The sequence below is a fragment of the Tamandua tetradactyla genome, chromosome 17 (genome assembly GCF_023851605.1).
Source record: "Tamandua tetradactyla isolate mTamTet1 chromosome 17, mTamTet1.pri, whole genome shotgun sequence".
Classification (NCBI taxonomy): Eukaryota; Metazoa; Chordata; class Mammalia; order Pilosa; family Myrmecophagidae; genus Tamandua; species Tamandua tetradactyla.
Window position 1 is genome coordinate 75,856,072 of NC_135343.1, and position 24,958 is coordinate 75,881,029.

Genomic DNA, 24,958 nt, shown 5'->3' on the forward strand with positions numbered 1-24,958 from the left:
ATCTGTATCACCTTCAGCCCACGTGATCCTGTTTTCCTCTGTCAGGGGGTCAGTACTCTTGAGTCTTTAATACTTTAGACATTTTGTCTTTCTTTCTTATTTTTACTTTTCTTGTATATTGTTTTAGTTAATATTACTTTTTTTTTATTTGTATGCTGTATGGCGGGATCACATTTTTATTCTTTTTCCATGTGAGTAACTTGTTATTGCAGCACCATGTGAGTATCTTGAATTTTTGTTTGTTTGTTTGCTTGTTTATTTGTTTTTTTGCAGAAGTGCATGGGCCAGGAATTGAACCTGGGTCTCCTGCCTGGCGGGTGAGAATTCTAACACTGATCTACACTTGAACCGCCTAGTTAATATTGCTTTTAACCTGTTTTTTTCTAGATCCTGTTGATTCTTGTGTTTTTAAGAATAAAAGTTGTATGATATTCTTTGAAAAATACTGTCTACTATGAAATATAACAAACCTTAGACAGTTAAACACATACGCACAGAATATCAAATGATTTTAAAGTACAACTACCCTCTAGGTCAAGACATAAAATATTGGCAAGCTCTGGTAAGCTATTAGTTTCCCATTCACAACTCCCTTCTTTTTCATAGAAGTGACCACTGACTTGACTTTTAAGATAGTTATTTTCTTTACATTTTTTTCACCTACATATTTACCCTTAAAATGTTGTAGTTACCATCTGTTTTAGAAAGTTTTGTGTATGGACTCTTAGTGACTGTACTTTTGTGTTCATTTGCTTCTGTCTTTCAACGTTATGCTGGTTGTTACAGATACCTGTAGTTAATGTATTTTCCTTGTTGTATGGCATTTCATCACTTGGCTATCCCACAGTTTACTTTCTATGCTTTGATCAAGCTTGTAATGATCTTTGCCTAAAAAAACTTTAACTTTTTTTTTAACCTTTTATTTGCCTTTGGAGCAGTTCTCCATCATAATGAAGTCAACATTGACTAATAGATATGTTACATGTAAATAATTTGAAAATTTAAACATTTTATGTTACATGTAAATAATTTGAAAATTTAAAAATGGGATTGAAATTAATAACCAAGTTTTCTTATTATCTATAGTTTTACTTTCAAAAACTCCAATTTTCAGTATAGTTTTCTTCTTAATATTTCAAGTATATTGTAAGCCTGGCCATCAGAAAAGTTAACTAGCAAAATCAACAGATATTTGAGTAGCTACTATGTTACACTCACTGCTGTAGATGCTGGGGCTGCAGCAGTTTGGGAAACCTCAAGTTTCTTTCTAGTTTATGTATTATTAAGATGAAATGAGTACATGTGTTTGTTTTAAAAGATCAGAGAACTGAGCAGTATAAAATGATAGTTTGAACGTTCACAGGCACTAGTGTAGCATCCCCAACCTGCACTTACACTTACACTGTAATACATCATTGCACTGTTGTACCCTGCCCTGTGCCCTGCATCTGGTTACACATCCATCCTACAAATGCAAGGCTTTAGATTACAGAACAAAATCAACTTCCAAAGTAAAGCAAGATATTTACATGCGGCAAAAACGACAGAAGATCACTAAGCATGTTACAGTGCAGACCGATGTAGCCCAGCCTAATGACCATATTAAAACGCCAGAGGAGACACAGATGTTGGAACAACTAATCAAAGATGCTCATATAACTGTTCTAAATAAAATAAGTGGGATGGCTAGTGACATAAAGGAGATCAAGAAGACACTAGAAGAGCATAAAGAGGAATTTGAAAGAATAAATAACAAAAATAGAAGATATCACAGAGATTAAAGATTCTGTGGACCAAATAAAAAGCATACTAGAGACAGACAACAGCAGATTTGACGAGGCAGAAGAAAGAATAAGCAAACTAGAGGATAGGATAACTGATTTCGAACAATTAAAATAGCACATGGCAAAAAAGATGAAAAAATTTTCATTGGATCTCAGGGAAATGATGGACAAAACAAAGTGCACAAATATAAGACTCATTGGTATCCCAGAAGGAGAAAAGAGGAGTAAAGGATTTAGGAAGAAAAGTTGATGATATAATGGGGGAAAACTTCCCATCCCTTACAAGAGGCATAAATATGTAAGTCAGAGAAGCGCAACGAGCTCCAGATAGAATAAGTTGAAATAGGCCTTCCCCAAGACACATGCTAATCAGTTTGTCAGACGTTGAAGAGAAGCAGATAATTATGAAAGCTGCAAGAGAAAAACAATCTACTACATACGAGGGAAACTACATACGACTGAGTTCAGACTACTCAGCTGACATCATGGAGGGTGAAGGCAGTGGTATGATATATTGAAGATCCTGAAAGAGAAAGGCTTCCAACCAAGAATTCTGTACCCAGCCAAATTGTCCTTGAAAACTGAGGGGGAGATTAAAATTTTCGCAGACAAACAAATCCTGAAAGAATTTGTCAATAAGAGACTGGCCCTACAGGAAATACTAAAGGGAGTTCTGCCAGTTGAGAAAAAAAGAAAGGATAGGGAAGTCTGGAGGAGGGCACAACAGAATTGAAGAGTATCAGTAAGAGTAACTTAAAGGATAAAAAGAGAAAGGGGGAAAAGAATATATAGATCTGACAAATAAAATAAAAAGAATTAGATGGTGGATTCAAGAAAGGCCTTGGCAGTGATAACTTGGAATATTAATGGACTAAATTTACCAAATAAAAGATACAGATTGGCAGAATGGCTGAAGAAATATAATCCAGCTATATTCTGCCTTCAGGAAACTCAGACACAAGGATCCCACACGTTGAAAGTGAAAGGATGGAAAAAGATTTTCCATGCAGGTTGTAACCAAAAAAGAGCAGGAGTAGCTATACTAATATCAGACAAAATAGACTTTAAATATAAAGACATCATGAGAGACAAAGGAGGACACTATATATTAATAAAAGGGACAATTCACCAAGAAGAAATAGCAATCATAAATGTTTATGCTCTCAATCAAGGAGCTCCAAAGTACATGAGACAGACATTGGCAAAACTGAAGGGAGTGGTAGATGTTCCAACAATAATAGTAGACTTTACTACACCACCCTTCCCTATAGATAGAACAACCAGACAGAAGATCAACAAGGAAATAGAGAAGTTAAATTAAATAACTTTATAAATGAATTAGACCTAACTGACATATATAGGTCATCGCACCCCAAAATACCAGGATATACATTCTTCTCTAGTGCTCAGGGGATATTCTCCAGGATAGATGATATGCTGGGGCACAAAGCAGGTCTTTATAAAAATATTGAAATTATTCACAGCACTTTCTCTGATCACAATGGGATGAAGCTGGATCTCAATAACCACCAAAAATGAGAACATTCACAAATATATGGAAATTAAATAACACACTCTTAAACAACCAGTGTTCAAAGAAGAAATTGCTGGAGAAATCAGTAGCTATCTGGAGACAAATGAAAATGAGAATACAACATGTCAGAATGTATGGGATGCGGCAAAAGCTGTGCTGAGAGGGAAATTTATTGCCCTAATTCCCTATATTAAAAAACAAAAAGAAAGAAAGAAAAAAAAAAAAGAAAAACAACAACAACAACAACAAAAAAAGAGCAAAAATCGAGGACTGCTCACCTGGAAGAACCCAGAGGAACTTGAGAAAAACGGCAAACTAACCCCAACGCAAATAGGAGAAGAGAAATAACAAAGACTAAATCAGAGTTAAATGAATGGGAGAACAAAAGACCAATAGACAGAATCAATAAAATCAAAAGTTGGTTCTTTGAGAAAATCAACAAAATTGATGGGCCACTAGCAAGAATGACAAGGAAAACGAAAGAGGATGCAAATGAACAAAATCAGAAATGAGAAGGGGTGTGTTACCACAGACCCTGAGAAACAAAAGAAATCATAAGAGATACAATGAACAACTATATCCCAATAAACTAGACAATTTAGATGAAATGGACAAATTCCTGGAGACACACTAACAAGCTACACTGACTCAGGAAGAAATAGAAGATCTCAACAAACCACTCACAAGTAGAGAGATTCAATCAGTCATCAAAAATCTCCCTACAAGGAAAAGCCCAGGGCCAGATGGCTTCACAGGGTTATTATATCAGATGTTCCAAAAAAAGAACTAACACCAATTCCTGCTCAAATTTTTCCCAAAAATTTGAGGAAAAAGGAACTCTACTAACTCATTTTATAAAGCTAATATTAGTTTAATACCAAAGCTGGGCAAAGATGCTATAAGAAATGAAAACTACAGGCCACTCTCCCTAATGAACACAGATGCAAAAATTCTCAACAAAATACTAGCAAATTGAATCCAACAACATATTAAAAGAATTACACACTGCAACCAAGTGGGGTTTATACCAAGAATGCAAGGATGGCTCAACACAAGAAAATCAGTTAATGTAATACAGCACATTAACAAATTGAAAGGGAAAAAATCATATCATCTCAATTGATGCTGAAAAACCATTTGACAAAATTCAGCATCCTTTTCTGAGAAAAACACTCCAAAAGATAGGAGTCAAAGGTAACTACCTCAATATGATAAAGGGAATATATGAAAAACTGATAGCCAGCATCATACTCAGTGGGGAGAGATTGAAAGATTTCACTGTAAGATCAGGAATGAGACAAGATGCCCACTGTCACCACTGTTATTCAATATTGTGCTGTTAGTTCTAGCTAGAGCAGTCAGGCAGGACAAAGAAATAAAAGGCATCCAAATTAGATACGAAGAAGTAAACTTTCATTATTTGCAGATGGCATGATGCTATACTTGGAAAATCCTGAGAAATCTACAGCAAAGTTACTTGAGCTAATAAACAAATTTAGCAAGGTGGCGGGATAGAAAATTAATGTTCAAAATCAGTAATGTTGCTATACACAAGCAGTGACCTAACTGAGGAGTTGGTTCAGGAAAAAATCCCATTCAAAATAGCAACTAAAAGAACCAAGTACTTTGGAATGAACTAAACTAGGTATGTAAAGGACTTGTACATGGAAAACTACATAACATTGCTAAAAGAAATCAAAGCATATCTAAATAGGTGGAAAGACATTCCCTGCTCATGGACAGGAAAGCTAAATGTAGTTAAGGTGTCAGTTCTCCCCAAATTGTTCTACAGATTCAACACAGTACCAGTCAAAATTCCATCAACCTACTTCAAAGACTTGGAAATGCTAGTTACCAAATTCATCTGGAAGGGAAAGAGACCCTGAATGGTTAAAAGCATCCTAAAGAAGAAAAGCATTCTTCTAGGAATGAAGTGGGAGGATTAAAAGTCCCTGACTTTAAAACCTATTATAAAGCAACAGTGGTCAAAACAGCATTTTTACTGGCACAAAGATAGAAGTATTGGCAATGGAATCGAATTGAGAGTGCAGAAATAGACCACCAAATCTATGGTCAGCTGATTTTTGATAAGGCCCCCAAATCCACTGAACTGGGACAAAATAGTCTTTTCAATAAATGGGCATGGGAGAACTGGACATCAACACCAAATGAATGAAAGAGGACCCCAACCTTACACTTTATGCAAAAATTATCTCAAAATGGATCAAACACCTAAATATAAGAACTAGCACCTAAAGCTTTTAGAAGAAAATATACAGGGACATCTTCAAAATCGAGTAGCAGGAGGTGGCTTCCTAAACTTTTCACCCAAAGCACAAGCAACAAAAGAAAAAATAGATAAATGGGAACTCCTCAAAATCAAATTTTTCTGCACCTCAAAAGACTTTGTCAAAAAGATGGAGACAGCCAACTAATGGGAGACAATATTTGGAGATCGCATGTTGGATAATGGTTTGATGTCCTATATGTATAAAGAAATCATTACAACTCAACAACAGCAAAAGAACAAACAACTGAATTATAAATGGGCTAAAGATATGAATAGGCATTTTTCTGAAGAGCAGATACAGATGGCTAAAAAGCACATGAAGAGATGTTCATTTTCATTAGCTATAAGGGAAATGCAGAGTAAGACTACAATGAGATACCACCTCATACCTATAAGGATGGCTGCTATTAAACAAGCAGGAAACTATAAATGTTGAAGAGGATGTGGAGAAATTGGGACACATATGCACTGCTGGTGGGGATGTATAATGGTGTAGCCACTATAGAAGACACTTTGGTGGTTCCTTAGGAATTAAATATTGAATTACCCTATGACCTAGCAATAGCACTACTTGATATATACCCAGAAGAGCTGAAAGCAATGAAGCAAACAGCCATTTGCACACCGATGTCCATAGCAGTATTATTCACAGTTGCCAAAAGATGGAACCAAACCAAATGCCCATCAACAGATGAGTGGATTAGCAAAATGTGATATACATATATGATGGAATATTATGCAGCAGTAAGACAAAATGACATCCTGAGGCACATGACAAGATGAGTGAACCTTGAGGACATAATGCTGAGTGGAATAAGCCTGACATAAAAGGTTAAATACTGTATGATTCCACTTTTATGACCATTGTAAAGGTAAAATCATAGGCTCATAATACAGAATATAGGGAATTTAAAGTACATAGAAGCTAGAAGATGGGTGGTATGGTTAGCTAATGAGGTTGAAGTCTAATGGAAGGAAATAGAAGTGAAGGTGGTTCTCTAATGGATTTAAAAGTAATATTACCATATTGAAAATGAACATGATTAAAAGGAGTTGTTTAGACCTATGTGTCCCACTGATTAATGGTAGAAATATAAATTAGTTTTTGTAAGAACTACTTCAACGGTGTGATTCATGTACAATATGTTTAAGTCCAAGGCACTATTGCATGCTATGGGCTGTGTTCAAGAGGAAACCATCAGCACACCACAGCAATGCAGAGGAAAACAGTGGTGGGAGGGACGAGAGTGAAGAGGAGGTTTAGATTTCCTATTTGTTGAGGGTGTGTTTATTGGCTATCTTTCTCATGGAAACAATGAAATTATCTAAAATTGAGAGTGTTGATGGACTGTGGACTTTGGGCATTATACATGATAACATGATGCCTGAATGCAGGTGGCCAAAAGATGCATTGACTAAGAAGTAGATTGGCGAACGATGGTGTATACTTATGATTGAATGTTGTTCTGCTACAAGGAACAAATTCATGAGGCATAGAAGGATGTGAATGAGTGTGTGGGACATTTGGTGAGGCAAAATAGAAATGAAAGAACAATTTTGGTATAGTCTCCTTTAGAAAAATGCTTATAAGAAAACAGGGGCGTAGATTGTAAGCTCTTATAGCAGACACATTTAGTTTAGAGTGGTAATTATCATTTCTGGATTTTGAGAGACTGTTTTTTGTATATATATATAACCTGGTATTTAGAGATAAGAATGAAGCTGATCAGGTCAAGGTTAAAGTAATTCAGAACACAGGGGTAAGGAAGACAGTATCTATATTTTAGAACCACACATAATCTTTGAGACCAAAGGAAGAAAGGTTTATTTGGTCTGGAACCTTAAGTTTCTATAGCGCATAATCTAACTCAACCCATCTGTATAGCTCATTTGAACAATTGAAACGCACAGAGCACAGAATAAGAAAGAGGTCCTTTAATTCTGTATAGCTTAATGTAATACCTGGATATATCCTAGAGTATATTAAGCTGATAATTAAAAAGTATTGGTAAAGTCCCTTGAGGGATGGGAGAAAAAATATGAAACTATTTAACTTCACCATCAGGAAATCCCCTGCTATTGTGTCAAACTTTGGGGACATCCAAATCAATAGGCCGAACTCTTAATCTTAAGGATTACTCTTGTGGAGCTTATGTACATAGCGGAGAAGCTTAGCCTACCTATAGGTGTGCCTGTTCTAGTTTGCTAGCTGCTGGAATGCAATGTACAAGAAACGGAATGGCTTTTAAAAAGGGGAATTTATTAAGTTGTTAGTTTACAGTTCTAAGGCCGAGAAAACGTCCCAATTAAAACAAGTCTATAAAAATGTCCAGTCTAAGGCATCCAGTGAAGGATACCTTGGTTCAAGAAGGCCAACGAAGTTCAGGGTTTCTCTCTCAAGTGGAAAGGCGCATGGCAGACATGGTCAGGGTTTCTCTCTTGGCTGGAAGGGCACATGGTGAACACAGTGTCATCTGCTAATTTCCTCTCCAGCTCCCCGGGAGGCATTTTCCTTCTTCATCTCCAAAACTTGCTGGCTGGTGGACTCTGCTTCGTGGTGCTGTGGTGTTCTCTGCTCTCTCCACATCTCCCACTTTCTCCAAAATGTTTCCTCTTTTATAGGATTTCAGTAAACTAATCAAGACCCACCCAAAGAGGTGAAGACACGTTTCTACCTAATCCAGCTTAGCAACCACTCTTGATTGAGTCACATCTCCAGAGAGATGATCTAATTACAGATTCAAACATATAGTACAGAATAGGGATTAGAAGACACAGCTGCCTTTACAAGATGGAATTAGAATTAAAACATGGCTTTTCTAGGGAATATACATCCTTTCAAACCAGCACAATGCCTAGAGTTACTTCTGGAGGACCTCTTTTGTTGCTCGGATGTGCCCTTACTCTCTCTAAGCCCAATTCTGCCAGTGAAATCATTGTCCTTCCCCCTACATGGGATGTGACATCCAGGGCAAGGGAGATGACCCCCAGGGATGAGTCCGGTCCTAGCACCTTAGGGTCAGCAGTTCCAACCTGACCAAAAGAAGGTAAAGAAGTGTAACTAATAAAGTATCAGTGGCAGAGTTTACATAGTCGAGAGGCTACTCTGGAGGTCACTCTTATGTAAGCCTGTTAGACCTTGCTACCTATCATAACTTGCTATACCCCAATCAGGACCTTTCCAGCCAATCCTAAAGAACACTTAGAGCAATTTATAAGATTCCGCAAGGGTTCCATGCACAAGAGTAACTTTCCAGAAACCTACTGGACTTATCTGGACCAGGTCTTGAAACCTATAGGGCCCAGCCTTTCCAGAAACATCAGATAATTCCATCTCCCTACCCCGTATTATTGACAGACCCTTCTAGTGGGAAAAAGTTAGTATTGCCATAGCCCAGACACCCCTAAAGAGAGAGATAGAAAGATCAAAGATGATGGTGGAGTTATACAGAGAAGATAGGGTTTAAGAAATGAATATGATTGCTGAATCATTAAATTGATATCTCTTTTAATCTCCAGTATCTTATGAGCAGCTAGAAGTAAAAATCTAAAGTGGAAGTGTACCCCATGCCAAATTCTGAAATATGTTCTATAGCTAATTGTGGTGCTGCTGTGCTTTGAAATTTATTGCTTTTTTGTATATGTTATTTTTCACAAAAAAGAAGTTGATTGTAAAAATAAATGTTAAAAAAAAAGATGTTTGACTTTCTGTTTCCTCAGTCCTACTTCTATGTTAAGTGCAACTTTTGGACCTTTTTTCTTTTTTAACTTACTGTTACATATCTTGAAAATTTTCAGGAAAAACACATTAGGAAACTTCCCGAAACTTAAAATGGTAGAAGAACTAAAAATAGAAACAGAGCTATGTATTTTTACAAATTGTATTCTTCTTTATTCTTTTTCCTGATTTATTATAGAAGCAAGAATGACAAGAAACACTGTCCTTTTGATTTATTTATGAGAAATCTGATTTATGGGATTTGATAAGATTTACGTATGGGAACTCATAATTTAAATTCATATGTGTATATATATATTGTTTTTGCCTTAGGCTTTGCTGGAAACCATGTTTGGTGTAAAAGTGATTATAACGGGTGATGCATTTGTTCCTGGAGAAAGAAGTGTCATTATCATGAACCATCGGACGAGAATGGATTGGATGTTCCTGTGGAATTGTCTGATGAGATATAGCTATCTCCGACTGGAGAAAATCTGTCTCAAAGCCAGTCTCAAAAGTGTTCCTGGATTTGGTAAGATATTCACAAATTATTTTATGTGGTTCACTCCTTTTAAGTATAGTGTAACTGATAAGCTCCACACAAGTATAAAAACCTTTCTCCTTCCTCACTGTTATAAAAACAATCACCAGTTGTTTTTTTCCTTAATGGATCATAACAAGTGACTTTTTTTTTTTTTTTAACATGGGCAGGCACCGGGAATCAAACCCGGGTCCTCGGGCCTGGCAGGCAAGCACTCTTACCTGCTGAGCCACCGTGGCCTGCCCACAAGTGACTTATTTTAATCTCTTTTTTGAAATATCCCTCACTGAAAGAGAGAATAACATATTTATTCTTCAGGAGTTAAACATGTTTCTTGAGGGACCAACGACTTTGAAGGATATGAATTAATAGCTCACTAATTTTTCTTGGTTTGTGGTAATTTGTGCCAGAAAGTGATTTGTGTTCCTAAGGTACTTGAAATGAATTGATAAATCACATACTGATTGAATATCTGTTGGATACAAGCATTAAAAGAGGTGCTGGTGTTTTCTGAACTTCCCTAAGCCATACCCTTTATTTTTTCATTTTGCTTGTTTATCATACTAAAATTCCTAGAAATTTTTACTTGTGTGTTTGAAGGGATGTATGTACACTAGGAAAGCTATGTTTTAATTGTAATCCTATTTTGTAAAGGCAACCGTTTCTTCTAATCCCTATTCAGTACTGTATGTTTGAAACTGTAATTAGATCATCTCCCTGGAGATGTGACTTAGGGAGTCACATCTTGATATGATCTTGATGTGATTTAATCAAGAGTGATTGTTAAACTGGATTAGGTGGAGGGGTATCTCCACCCATTTGGGTGGGTCTTGATTAGCTTACTGGAGTCCTATAAAAGAGGAACCATTTTGAAGAATGAGAGATTTATAGAGAGCAGAGCAGAATGACATAGCATGAGAAGCAGAGAGTCCCCAGCGGCCTTCGGAGATGAAGAAGGAAAATGCCTCCCGGGGAGCTTCATGAAACAGGAAGCCAGGGGAGAAAGTTAGCAGATGACACTGTGCTCTCCATGTGTCCTTTCAGCCGAGAGAGAAACTGTGACTGTGTTCACCATGTGCCCTTCCACTTGAGAGAGAAACCCTGAACTTCATCAGCCTTCTTGAACCAAGGTATCCTTCACTGGATGCCTTAGATTGGACATTTCTATAGACTTGTTGTAATTGCGACATTTTCTCGGCCTTAGAACTGTAAACTAGCAACTTATTAAATTCCCCTTTTTAAAAGCCATTCCATTTCTGGTATATTGCATTCTGGCAGCTAGCAAACCAGAACAAGTGGTTAGGAATTTAAACATGTTCATTGTATGAGAGTAGTAGGAATATTTTGGCATTGCATGTTAAAATGAAATTACCTGTCCCCTCCCCAACTTAAATATTAATGCGAAGTGGGCTTGGGGAATAGACTAAAAATATACTTAAACTAGTTCTTTATTTATGGGTCTATGAAGCAATCACTATATATTTTTTGACAACCTCATCTGTACTTGTTTGGTTTCCCTGTGTAATATTTCTCACTGAATTTTTTGCCATCTAAAACATGGCATGCTCCTTGTCTGTGAACTGAAATGTTTTTTTTGAGAAATGCATTTTAGGACGAATCAAAGGGCAGGCATTGTCCCTAGAGAATGCTAATAAGGGGGTTTCTGGTTGATTTACTAAGTGTGTTTGTGTTTTTCTGCCTTCATGTATGTAGTTTTGTCTTTTCCTTTGCCACTTGTGCCAGAAATCAGACCTAAGAGATTTACCTTTGTATCTTCTAATGGAGAAAGCCTTGCGCTCTTATGTACATGTTTTAATGTATGTACCCTGTAGGGATTTTTCCATGTATTATTCTGTAAATTTAATAATATCCAATATTTTGGGGTACTGTTGATGAACATAGCATACGTGCTAAGTAAATAATAATGGTGATCCCTACTCTGTAATTGTAGACTATCAATTATTCGCGGACCTGAGTGCTTACATACAGAGCATTGTATAAAATTATACAGATTTGACAAGCACTGTTTACTAAATAGAGCACAGTAAAACATGTTTTAGGCTTACTTATATTGCTACTTATTTTGGTTACCCATTTTCAAAGATTCCGTCTGTATCAGTTTAGAATGTAGTCATTTTAAATGCTGTATAGTGATAACAGGTATGTGAGAGGAAATTTGACTACAGTGGTCTAGACAAATATGGATTTTTTTCCTCAAATATAAAGATACTGAATGGTAGGTAGGGTAGTTCAGTAATGTCAGGACCAACAACCCTGCAGGTATGTTGGCTTTTATCTTGGGTGTAAGATGATTGCTATAATTCCATCCATCACATCTGTCTGCAAGCCTGGGAGAAGGAGGAAGGTCAGTGCAAACATGTCTGTCCCTTTCTAACAGAAAGCACGCACTCTACCAGCTCCATCTTCTCTGCCCTGCCCCCGAAGACTTCTTTTATCTGCTTCATCAGATTGCACTGTTAACCTTAACTGCATGAGCAGCTAGGAAAATCCTTGTTCAGCTATCTGGTGTTATCATGGGAGGCAGCAAGAAAGATGGAAATTAGTGATGGTATTTGAATTAGCCAACTAATTTATTACATTTACTACTGTGTCACTGGGAGACTTACCTAGAAATAGAGTATAACCCAATATTTGAAGAAACAAGCTTTCAGCTTTATTTTTCTGTATTGAGTTTTGGTTGCTATTAAGTTTCCTGCTTCCTCCTGAGTAAGTTTTTATAATGTATTTGTTTCATCTGAGTTTTCACCTATATTGGTAAAATGTTCATGGTATTTTCTTAGGATTTTTAGATTTCTGCTAAATCCATACTTATTTCCCTTTTTCATTCTAAATACAGTTTATTTGATTCTTACTTAAAAGAAAAAAATCAGTCTTCCGAGAGGTTTGTCTTTTCAAAGAACTGGTTTTGTCAGTTTTTATTATTTTATGTTTCTTTTCTTTTTTGTGAAAAATAACACATTTACAAAACAACAGTAAATTTCAAAGCACATCACAACAATTTGTTGTAGAATAGATTTTCAGAATTTGGTATGGGTGCAGTTCCACAGATTTCAGATTTTACTTCTAACTGCTCTAAGATGCTGGAGACTAAACGTAGTATCAGTATAATGATTCAGCAGTCATATTTATTTGTTAAATCCTACCTTCTCTGTATAACTCCACCATCATCTTTGGTCTTTCTCCCACTCTTTAGGGGTATTTGGGTTATGCCCACTCTAACTTTTTCAGTCGGAAGGGGCTGTCAGTAATAGGGGATGGGGAATGGAACTAGTTGATGTTCGGGAAAGCTTAGCCTCTCTGCATTTCAGGACTTATCTGGTCTAGGGACCCATCTGGAAGTTGTAGGTTTTTGGAAAGTTACCCAAGTGCATGGAACCTTTGTAGACTCTTACATAAAGTTCTTGGCTTAGGATTGGCAGGAATGGGTTTTTTTGGTTGGGATTTGGCAAGTTATCGTAGGTAGCAATGTCTAACTGAATCTTGCCTAAGAGTGACCTCCAGAGTAGCCTCTTCACTCTATGTGAACTTTCTCAGCCACTGATACTTTGTTATACTTCTTTTCCCCTTTTGGTCAGGATGGCATTGCTGATCCCCGGGAGCTAGGGCCAGGCTCATCCCTGGGAGTTATATCTCATATCGACAGGGAGACTTTCACCCCTGGATGTCATGTCCCACGTAGGAGGAAGGGCAATGATTTCACGCGCAGAGTTGGACTTAGAGAGAGAGAGGCCACATCTGAGCAACAGGAGGTCCTTCAAAAGTAACTCTTAGGCGTACCTGTAGGTAGGTTAAGCATCTCTGCTATGGAAATAAACTTCATAAGAGCAAGCCTCAGGATCAAGGGCTTGGCCTATCAATTTGGGTGTCCCTAATGTTTGATACAATATCAGGGGTTTCCCCAGTGGTAAAGTTTAATAGAGGCATATTTTTTCTCCCACCCCTCAAGGGACTTTGCCAATAGTTTTTATCTGCTTAATATACTCTGGGATGTATCCAGACATCATATTAAGCTATACTGGATTAAAGGCCCTCATTCTTTCTGGGCTCCTTGTGTTTTGATTGTTTAAATGAGGTGTCCAGACAGCTTGAGTTAGATTATGTGCTACAGAAAATTTAGGTTCTGGACAAAATAAGCCTTTCTTCCTTTGATCTCAAAGAGTAGATGAGGTTCTAAAATATAGACAATGTCTTCTTTACCTTTGTATTCTGAATTACCTTAATCTTGACCTGATGAGCTTCATTCTTATCTCTACATACCAGGTTCTACATGTATAAAACAGCTTCTAAAATCCAGAAATAACATTTACCACTCAGGACTAAATGTGACTACTATAAGAGGTTACAATGTAGGCCCCTGTTTTCTTATAAATATTTTCTAAATGAGACCATACAATATGTGCTCTTCTCTTTCTAGTGTATTTTGCCTCACCAAATGTCCCACAGGTTCATTCACAATGTTGCATGCTTTGCAACTTCATTCCTTTTTGTAGCAGCACAAAATATTGATCATATGTATATTGATCATTGAATATTGAATATTGATCATATGTATACACTACCATTCGCCAGTCTACTTCTCAGTCAGTGCATCCTTCAGCCACCTCCATTCATTGGGCATCATGTATAATGTCCAGTCAAAAGTCCATCAGCCCTCTCAATTTTAGATAATTTCATTGTTGCCAAGAGAAAGATAACCAATAAACACACTCTCATCAAATAGAAAATATAAACCTCCTCTTAACTCTTGTCCCTCCTACCATTATTTACCTCTGGTGTTGCTGTGGTACTGTTGATGTTTTCCTGCTAAATATAGGCCATAGCATTTAATAGCAGTTGGCCCCCTGTACCCTGAACTTACACATTCTTTGTACAAGATTCAGACCTTTGCCATAGTTTATGTAAGAACTTATTTATATTTGTAGTGTTAACCATTAGGACACATGAGTCTATACAACCCCTTTCAACCATGTTCACCTTCGACATGGTAATAATAATAAAAGACCCACTAGAGAATCGCCTTCGTCTATTCCCTTACAATTAAGTTCAACCTTATTAGCTAACCATTCAACCATCTCAAGGTTCCGTGCATCTCTAGGTCCCCTATGTTCTGTATTTTAAGCCTCTAATTTTACCTCTACCATGGCCATAAAATTAGACTCATACACTATCTACTGTTTTGTGTCCAGTGTATTTCACTCAACATTATGTCCTCAAGGCTCATCCGTCTTGTCATGTGCTTCAGGATGTCATTTTGTCTTACTGCTATGTAACATTTCATCTTATATATGTATCACATTTTGTTAATCCACTCATCTCTTGATGGACACTTGGATTGTTTCCATCTTTTGATGATTGTGAATAATGCTGCTATAAATATCAATGCGAAAATGCCAGTGTCACTGCTTTTGGCTCTTCTGGGTATATATCAAGTATTGCTGGGTCATATGACAACTTGATATTTAGTTTCCTAAAGAACTGCCAGACTATCTTCCATAGTGGCTTTATCATAATACATTCCAACCAACAGTGCATATGTGTCCCAATTTCTCCATATTCATCCTCTCCAACATTTGTAGTTTCCTGTTTGTTGAATAGCAGCCATTCTTATAGGTGTGAGGAGGTATCTCATTGTAGTCTTGATTTGCATTTCCCTTGTAGCCAATGAAAATGAGCATCTGTTCATGTGCTTTTGAGCCATCTGTATTTGCTCTTCAGAAAAATGCCTATTCATATCTCTAGCCCATTTTATCATTGGGTTGTTTGTTTTTGTTGTTGTTGAGTTGTATGATTTCTTTGTATCTACAGGAAATCAAATCTTTTTCTGATGTGTGATTTCCAAATATTTTCTCCCATTGAGTTAGCTGCCTCTTCATCTTTTTGACAAAGTCATTTGAAGTGCAGAAAGCATTTGATTTTGAGGAGTTTTCATTTATCTATTTTTTCTTTTTTTGCTTGTGCTTTGGGTGTAAAGTTTAGGAAGCTACCTCCTATTACTAGGTCTTGAAGATGTTTCCCTACATTTTCTTCTAGAAGCTTTATGGTGCTAGTTCTTATATTTAGGTGTTTGATCCACTTTCAGTTAATTTTTGTGTGGAATGTAAGACAGAGGTTCTCTTTCATCATCTTGGCTATCGATTCCCAGTTTTTCCATGCCCAATTATTGAAAAGACTATTTTGTCCCAGTTCAGAAGATTTGGGGGCCTTGTTAAAAATCAGTTGACCATATATTTCGTGGTCTATTTCTGCACTCAATTCGATTCTTTTGGTCAATGCTTCTGTCTTTATGCCAGTACCATGCTGTTTTTTTTGTTTTGTTTTGTTTTGTTTTAGGGAATATCTTTTTTTATTTAATTTTTTAAATGTATTTTTAAAATAATAAACACCAAACACAAACATTCTTAACTTTTGATCATTCCATTCTACATATATAATCAGTAATTCACAATATCATCACACATGTTTGCATATTCATCATCATGATCATTTCTTGGAACATCTGCATCTATTCAGAAAAAGAAATAAAAAGAAAACAGAAAAAAATTCATATATACCATACCCCTTACCCCTCCCTTTCATTGATCACTAGCATTTCAAACTAAATTTATTTTAACATTTGTTCCCCCTATTATTTCTTTTTATTCCATATGTTCTACTCGTGACAAGGTAGATAAAAGGAGCATCAGACACAAAGTTTTCACAATCACACAGTCACATTGTGAAAGCTATATCATTATACAGTCATCTTCAAGAAACATGGCTACTGGAACACAGCTCTACATTTTCAGGCAGTTCCCTCTACTCTCTCCATTACATCTTGACTAATAGGTGATATCTATTTAATGGGTAAGAAAAACCTCCAAGATAACCTCTCGCTACTTGGAATCTCTCAGCCATTGACACTTTATTTTATCTCATTTCACTCTTCTCCCTTTTGGTCGAGAAGGTTTTCTCAATCCCCTGATGCTAAGTCTCAGCTCATTCTAGGATTTCTGTCCTATGTTGCTAGGAAGGTCCATGTCCCTTGGAGTCATGCCCACATAGACGGGGAGGGTGGTGAGTTTGCTTGTTGTTTTGGCTGGAGAGAGAGGCCACATCTGAGCAACAAAAGAGGCTCTCTTGGGGGTGACTCTTAGGCCTAATTTTAAGTAGGCTTGACTTATCCTTTGTGGGGTTAAGTTTCATATGAACAAATCCCAAGCCTGGGGGCTCAGCCTATAGCTTTGGTGTCCACACTGCTTGTGAGAATATCAGGAATTCAACTCGGGGAAGTTGAATTTCCCCCTTTCTCACCATTCCCTGAAGGGGACTTTGCAAATACTTTTTTGTTCACTGTTCAAATCACTCTGGGATTTATTATTGGGCATCACTCTGGACAAACCAACAAAATCTCATGTCCTACTCAAGGTTCCATGTACTTATGGTGTTCAATTAAGCTGTCTACATAAGTTATATTAGAAAATGCAGTAGTCAAAATATGAATTTTGTACCAAATAAATGCCTTTTGCTTTAGGCTCACAAATGAGTTGGAATTTTAAAATAATAATTACCATGTATTTTCAGCACCCAGCAGTAATGACATTCCTATGTTCTTTCTCATGCAAAAACATTTTTTAAAATTTGTACATTTAGTCACTGTCGTTATACACTCTAGGCATTCCTAGGTTGTACGTACATTTAGTCACTGTCATTATACACTCTAGGCATTCCTGTAATGTACCATCTCATTCTTTATTGTCTATCTTTCTTTCTGATTTCATTTGTGCCCCAGCCCCACTGTCATTCTCACATTAGATTCATTCAGTGTTTTAACATAATTGTATTACAGTTAGGTAGTATTGTGCTGTCCATTTCTGAGTTTTTACATTTAGTCCTGTTGCACAATCTGTATCCGTTCAGTTCCAGTTACCTAATATCTTACCCTATTTCTATCTCCTGATGGTCTCTGTTACCAACAAAAGTCTCCAAGTTTATTCACTAATGTCAGTTCATATCAGTGAGACCATATGGTATTTGTCCTTTTGTTTCTGGCTAATCTCACTCAGCATAATGTCCTTAAGGTCCATCCATGTTGTTACATACTTCATAACTTTATTCTGTCTTACAGCTGCATAATAGTCCATCGTATGTATATACCACAACTTGTTTAGCCACTCGTTTGTTGATGGACATTTGGGCTGTTTCCATCTCTTGATAATCGTAAATAATGGTGCTATAAACATTGGTGTGCAAATGTCCGTTTGTGTCCTTGCCCTCATGTCCTTTGAGTAGAGACATAGATAGTCTCTTTGAGTAGAGACCCATATAGATGGGTCTTGTTTTTTAATCCATTTTGCCAGTCTATGTCTTTTGTGGAATCTTATATATTACCCTAGGTGTTTTTAGGATTGGCTGGAATGGTCCTGGTTGGGGGTTGGCAGATTATGATAGGTAGCAAGGTCTACCTGAAGCTTGAAGAGCAACCTCCAGAGTAGCATCTCGACCCTATTTGAACTCTCTCTGCCACTGATAACTTTGTATATTCTGAATTAATTGTTTCAACTCCTCTATCTCATTTGAATTGAATTATTCGTTTTGTTCCTTTGACTGGGCCATATCTTCAATTTTCCTAGTGTGATTTGTTATTTTTTTGCTGGTGTCTAGGCATTTAATTACCTTAATTAGTTTATTCTGGAGATTGCTTTCACTTCTTTTACCTGGGGTTTTCTTGCTGGATGAATTTGTTGTCTGTCTTTTCATTGACATTCAGTTCAGCTTTTTCTGGACCACTAGCTTAGGTTTTTTTAAACAGAGGAGAATTTTTCAATTCTTGTTTTCTTGTTTCTTGCCCTGCCTGTATGGTGCCTGAACCCCCACTACCCCCTTAGAAGGGTCTACTTATGTATTATAGACACCAGCCAGATTTTCCCAGACCAAACTGGCCTCCTGTCAGGAGGAAAGAGTCACCTGCATTAGTTTTCCCTGAGGGTGTGAGACCCAGCAGGTTGAAAGACTTACCTGTGAATTTCTGGACTCTGTTTTTCTTATCTTGCCCTGTATGAGGTGCTTGTCTGCCTGCAGGCCCCACTAGCATAAGATGATGTGGTGCCTTTAACTTTGGTAGACTCTCTGTGTTGGGGACATGGTGGAGACAGAGGAGAGGTTGTAGGCTGGCTTTGATGGCTTCCAATTTCCAAACCCTGGGGTCTGAATTCCTTGAGGGAGGGATTCCACCTGAACTGGGCCCCGCCCCTCCTCTGGGGAAGGCACAGGCTCCAGACAAGCTCTCCAACAAGCTTGTTTCTTCCTGTGCCTGGGGCAGTTGCAGCCTGAGAAGCCCTGCTGCTGTATCCAAAGGCAGTTGAGCTTTTGTAGAAACACAGCCACAAAAACCTCTATTTCTTTTTTTTTTCTTTTTCCATCAGCCCTGCCCTCTTGGCCCTGGGGCAAAAATGAGCAACCTCTGCTTTGACCAGGTTCACCTGAGCTGGGGGTCTATTTTTAGTAGTCAGAATTTGTGAATTAATTCCACAGTTGGAGCTTGGTTGTGCTCAGCCCTGCTGCTGGTAAAGTCTCTTTCCTTTCCCCTCTGGGAAACAGCCCGTGGTGGACAGCTGACTGCTGCTGGTTGGGTTCTCATGGTTTTAGGGGGGCTCGCAGCCGATCCAGATGGTGCAGATTGGGGTACGCTGTGTGTCCATTCACTGACATGGCTTTGGGAGCTGTTCTTTACTGTTCCTGGTTATTTAATAGGTGTTCTGGAGGACGAACTAAAGTGTGCACCTTGCTAAGTGGCCATCTTGGCCTGATTCCCCAACTTCCTTTTTTCCTGTAGCATGCTGGTTTGACCACTGCGGCTTTCTAATAGGTTTCAAAGTCAGGAACTGTTAATTTTCCCACTTCTTACTTTTGTTTTAGGATGATTTTAGCTATTTGGGGTCTCTGTCTCTTCCAGATGAATTTGATAATTGGCTTTTCCAAATCTTCACTGTAGGTTGTTGGAATTTTGATTGATACATTGTTGAATCTGTAGATCAATTTGGGGAGAATTAACATCTTAACTATTATGCTGGTTTAAAAGGATGTATGTACCCTAGAAAAGCCATGTTTTAATCCTAATCCCAAATTATAAATCCAGCCATTTCTTCTAATCCCTATTCAGTACTATATGTTTGAATCTGTAATTATATCATCTCCCTATAGATGTGACTCAATCAAGAGTGGTTGTTAAACTGCATTCGGTAGAGACCATGTCTCCACCCCTTTGGTGGAGATCTTGATTAGTATACTGGAATCCTATAAAAGAGAAGACATTTTGGAGAATCTGAAGAGATTCTGAGAGAGCAAAGAATGACTTAGTCACAAGAAGCAGAGAGTCCACCAGCCAGTGACCTTTGGAGATGAAGAAAGAAAATGCCTCCCAGGGAGCTTCATGAAACAGGAAACCAGGAGAGAAAGCTAGCAGATGACCCTGTGTTTGCCACATGACTCTTCAGATGAGAGAAAAACCTTCACTGTGTTCGCCATGTGCCTTTCCACTTGAGACAGAAACCCTTAACTTCATCGGCCTTCTTGAACAAAGATACTTTCCTTGGATGCCTTAGATTGGACATTACTGTAGATTTGTTTTAATTGGGACGTTTTCTCAGCCTTAGAACTGTATACTTGCAACTTATTAAATTCCCCTTTTAAAAGCCATTCCGTTTCTGGTACATTGTATTCTGGCAGCTAGCAAACTAGAACAACTATATTTAGCGTTCCTATCCATGAGCAGAGAATGTCTTTCCACCTATTTAAACCTCCCTTGGATTTCTTTTAGCGATGTTATGTAGTTTTCTGTGTACAAGTCCTTTATGTCCCTAGTTAAGTTCATTTCTAAGTACTTGATTCTTTTAGTTGCTGTTTTGAATGGAATTTTTCCTTAACTGACTCCTCAGCTAGGTTTGAAATGTTATTGATTTTTGCACATTAATTTTATATCCTGCCACCTTGCTGAATTTGTTGATTAGCTCAAGTAACTTTGCTGTTGATTTCTTAGGATCTTCAAAGTAAAGTATCATGTCATCTGCAAATAATGAGAGTTTTTACTTCTTCCTATCCAAATTGGGTGCCTTTTATTTCTTTGTCCTGCCTGATTGCTCTAGCCAGAACTTGTAGCACAATATTGAATAATAGTGGTGACAGCAGGCATCCTTGTGTTGTTCCTGATCTTAGAGGGAAAGCTTTCAGTCTCTCTCCATTGAGTGTGATCCTGGGTGTCATTTTTTCATATATTCCCGTTATCATATTGAGGCAGTTACCTTCAGTACCTATCTTTTAGAGTGTTTTTTATCAGAAAAGGATGCTGAATTTTTTTTTTATTAATTAAAAAAAAATTAAATAACACAACATTTAGAAATCATTCCATTCTACATATGCAATCAGTAATTCTTAATATCATCACATAGATGTATGATCATCATTTCTTAGTACATTTGCATCGATTTAGAAAAAGAAATAGCAAGACAACAGAAAAAGAAATAAAATGATAATATAGAGAAAAAAAATACAAAAAATATATATAAAAAACAAACAAACAAACAAACAAAAAACTATAGCTCAGATGCAGCTTCATTCAGTGTTTTAACATAATTACATTACAATTAGGTAGTATTGTGCTGTCCATTTTTGAGTTTTTGTATCTAGTCCTGTTGCACAGTCTGTATCCCTTCAGCTCCAATTACCCATTATCTTACCCTGTTTCTAACTCCTGATGGTCTCTGTTACCAATGACATATTCCAAGTTTATTCTCTAATGTCAGTTCACCTCAGTGGGACCATACAGTATTTGTCTTTTAGTTTTTGGCTAGTCTCACTCAGCATAATGTTCCCTAGGTCCATCCATGTTATTACATGCTTCATAAGTTTATTCTGTCTTAAAGCTGCATAATATTCCATCGTATGTATATACCACAGTTTGTTTAGCCACTCGTCTGTTGATGGACATTTTGGCTGTTTCCATCTCTGCAATTGTAAATAATGCTGCTATAAACATTGGTGTACAAATGTCCGTTTGTGTCTTTGCCCTTAAGTCCTTTGAGTAGATACCTAGCAATGGTATTGCTGGGTTGTATGGCAATTCTGTATTCAGTTTTTTGAGGAACCGCCAAACTGCCTTCCACAGTGGTTGTACCATTTGACATTCCCACCAACAGTGGATAAGTGTGCCTCTTTCTCCGCATCCTCTCCAGCACTTGTCATTTTCTGTTTTGTTGATAATGGCCATTCTGGTGGGTGTGAGATGATATCTCATTGTGGTTTTGATTTGCATTTCTCTAATGGCCAGGGACATTGAGCATCTCTTCATGTGCCTTTTGGCCATTTGTATTTCCTCTTCTGGTAGGTGTCTGTTCAAGTCTTTTTCCCATTTTGTAATTGGATTGGCTGTCTTTTTGTTGTTGAGTTGAACAATCTCTTTATGAATTCTGGACACTGGACCTTTATCTGATATGTCATTTCCAAATATTGTCTTCCATTGTGTAGGCTGTCTTTCTACTTTCTTGATGAAGTTCTTTGATGCACAAAAGTGTTTGATTTTGAGGAGCTCCCATTATTTATTTCTTTCTTCAGTGCTCTTGCTTTAGGTTTAAGGTCCATAAAACCACCTCCAATTGTAAGTTTCATAAGATATCTCCCAACATTTTCCTCTAACTGTTTTATGGTCTTAGGCCTAATGTTTAGATCTTTGATCCATTTTGAGTTAACTTTTGTATAGGGTGTGAGATATGGGTCCTCTTTCATTCTTTTGCATATGGATATCCAGTTCTCTAGGCACCATTTATTGAAGAGACTGTTCTGTCCCAAATTGGTTGACTTGACTGCCTTATCAAAGATCAAATGTCCATAGATGAGAGGGTCTATATCTGAGCACTCTCTTTGATTCCATTGGTCGATATATCTATCTTTATGCCAATACCATGCTGTTTTGACCACTGTGGCTTCATAATATGCCTTAAAGTCCGGCGGCTTGAGACCTCCAGCTTTGTTTTTTTTCCTCAAGATACTTTTAGCAATTTGGGGCACCCTGCCCTTCCAGATAAATTTGCTTATTGGTTTTTCTATTTCTGAAAAATAAGTTGTTGGGATTTTGATTGGTATTGCGTTGAATCTGTAAATCAATTTAGGTAGGATTGACATCTTAACTATATTTAGTCTTCCAATCCATGAACACAGTATGCCCTTACATCTATTTAGGTCTTCTGTGATTTCTTTTAACAGTTTTTTGGAGTTTTCTTTGTATAGGTCTTTTGTCTCTTTAGTTAAATTTATTCCTAAGTATTTTATTCTTTTAGTTGCAGTTGTAAATGGAATTCGTTTCTTGATTTCCCCCTCAGCTTGTTCATTGCTAGTGTATAGAAATGCTACAGATTTTTGAATGTTGATCTTCTAACCTGCTACTTTGCTGTACACATTTATTAGCTCTAGTAGTTTTGTTGTGGATTTTTCCGGGTTTTCGACGTATAGTATCATATCATCTGCAAACAGTGATAGTTTTACTTCTTCCTTTCCAATTTTGATGCCTTGTATTTCTTTTTCTTGTCTAATTACTCTGGCTAGAACCTCCAACACGATGTTGAATAATAGTGATAATGGACATCCTTGTCTTGTTCCTGATCTTAGGGGGAAAGTTTTCAATTTTTCCCCATTGAGGATGATATTAGCTGTGGGTTTTTCATATATTCCCTCTATCATTTTAAGGAGGTTCCCTTGTATTCCTATCCTTTGAAGTGTTTTCAACAGGAAAGGATGTTGAATCTTGTCGAATGCCTTCTCTGCATCAATTGAGATGATCATGTGATTTTTTTGCTTTGATTTGTTGATATGGTGTATTACATTAATTGATTTTCTTATGTTGAACCATCCTTGCATACCTGGGATGAATCCTACTTGGTCATGATGTATAATTCTTTTAATGTGTTGCTGGATTTGATTTGCTAGAATTTTGTTGAGGATTTTTGCATCTATATTGATTAGAGAGATTGGTCTGTAGTTTTCTTTTTTTGTAATATCTTTGCCTGGTTTTGGTATGAGGGTGATGTTGGCTTCATAGAATGAATTAGGTAGCTTTCCCTCCACTTCGATTTTTTTGAAGAGTTTGAGCAGAGTTGGTACTAATTCTTTCTGGAATGTTTGGTAGAATTCACATGTGAAGCCGTCTGGTCCTGGACTTTTCTTTTTGGGCAGCTTTTGAATGACTGATTCAATTTCTTTACTTGTGATTGGTTTGTTGAGGTCATCTATTTCTTCTTGAGTCAAAGTAGGTTGTTCATGCCTTTCTAGGAACTTGTCCATTTCATCTACATTGTTGTATTTATTAGCGTAAAGTTGTTCATAGTATCCTGTTATTACCTCCTTTATTTCTGTGAGGTCAGTGGTTATGTCTCCTCTTCCATTTCTGATCTTATTTATTTGCGTCCTCTCTCTTCTTTTTTTCACTCTTGCTAAGGGCCCATCAATCTTATTGATTTTCTCATAGAACCAACTTCTGGTCTTATTGATTTTCTCTATTGTTTTCATGTTCTCAATTTCATTTATTTCTGCTCTAATCTTTGTTATTTCTTTCCTTTTGCTTGCTTTGGGGTCACTTTGCTGTTCTTTCTCCAGTTCTTCCAAGTGGACAGTTAATTCCTGAATTTTTGCCTGTTCTTCTTTTCTGATATAGGCATTTAGAGCAATAAATTTCCCTCTTAGCACTGCCTTTGCTGCGTCCCATAGGTTTTGATATGTTGTGTTTTCATTTTCATTGTCCTCGAGATATTTACTAATTTCTCTTGTAATTTCTTCCTTGACCCAGTGGTTGTTTAAGTGTGTGTTGTTGAGCCTCCACGTATTTGTGGATTTTCTGGCACTCTACCTATTATTGATTTCCCACTTCATTCCTTTATGATCCGAGAAAGTGTTGTGTATGATTTCAGTCTTTTTAATTTTGTTGAGATTTGCTTTGTGACCCAGCATATGGTCTATCTTTGAGAATGATCCATGAGCACTTGAGAAAAGGTGTATCCTGCTGTTGTGGGGTGTAATGTCCTATAAATGTCTGTTAAGTCTAGCTCAT

At 37.2% G+C, this 24,958-nt stretch overlaps 1 protein-coding gene across 6 annotated transcripts in view; it reads left to right on the plus strand.

Moving 5' to 3' along the window:
- Positions 1–24,958, plus strand: part of LCLAT1 (lysocardiolipin acyltransferase 1) — a 259,010-nt gene that overhangs the window by 90,180 nt on the left and 143,872 nt on the right. For all 6 annotated transcript variants that reach the window (XM_077134977.1, XM_077134975.1, XM_077134981.1 and 3 more), the window contains one exon: positions 9,660–9,858. In XM_077134977.1, the coding sequence (XP_076991092.1) occupies positions 9,660–9,858 (199 nt within the window). The remainder of the gene's footprint in view (positions 1–9,659; positions 9,859–24,958) is intronic.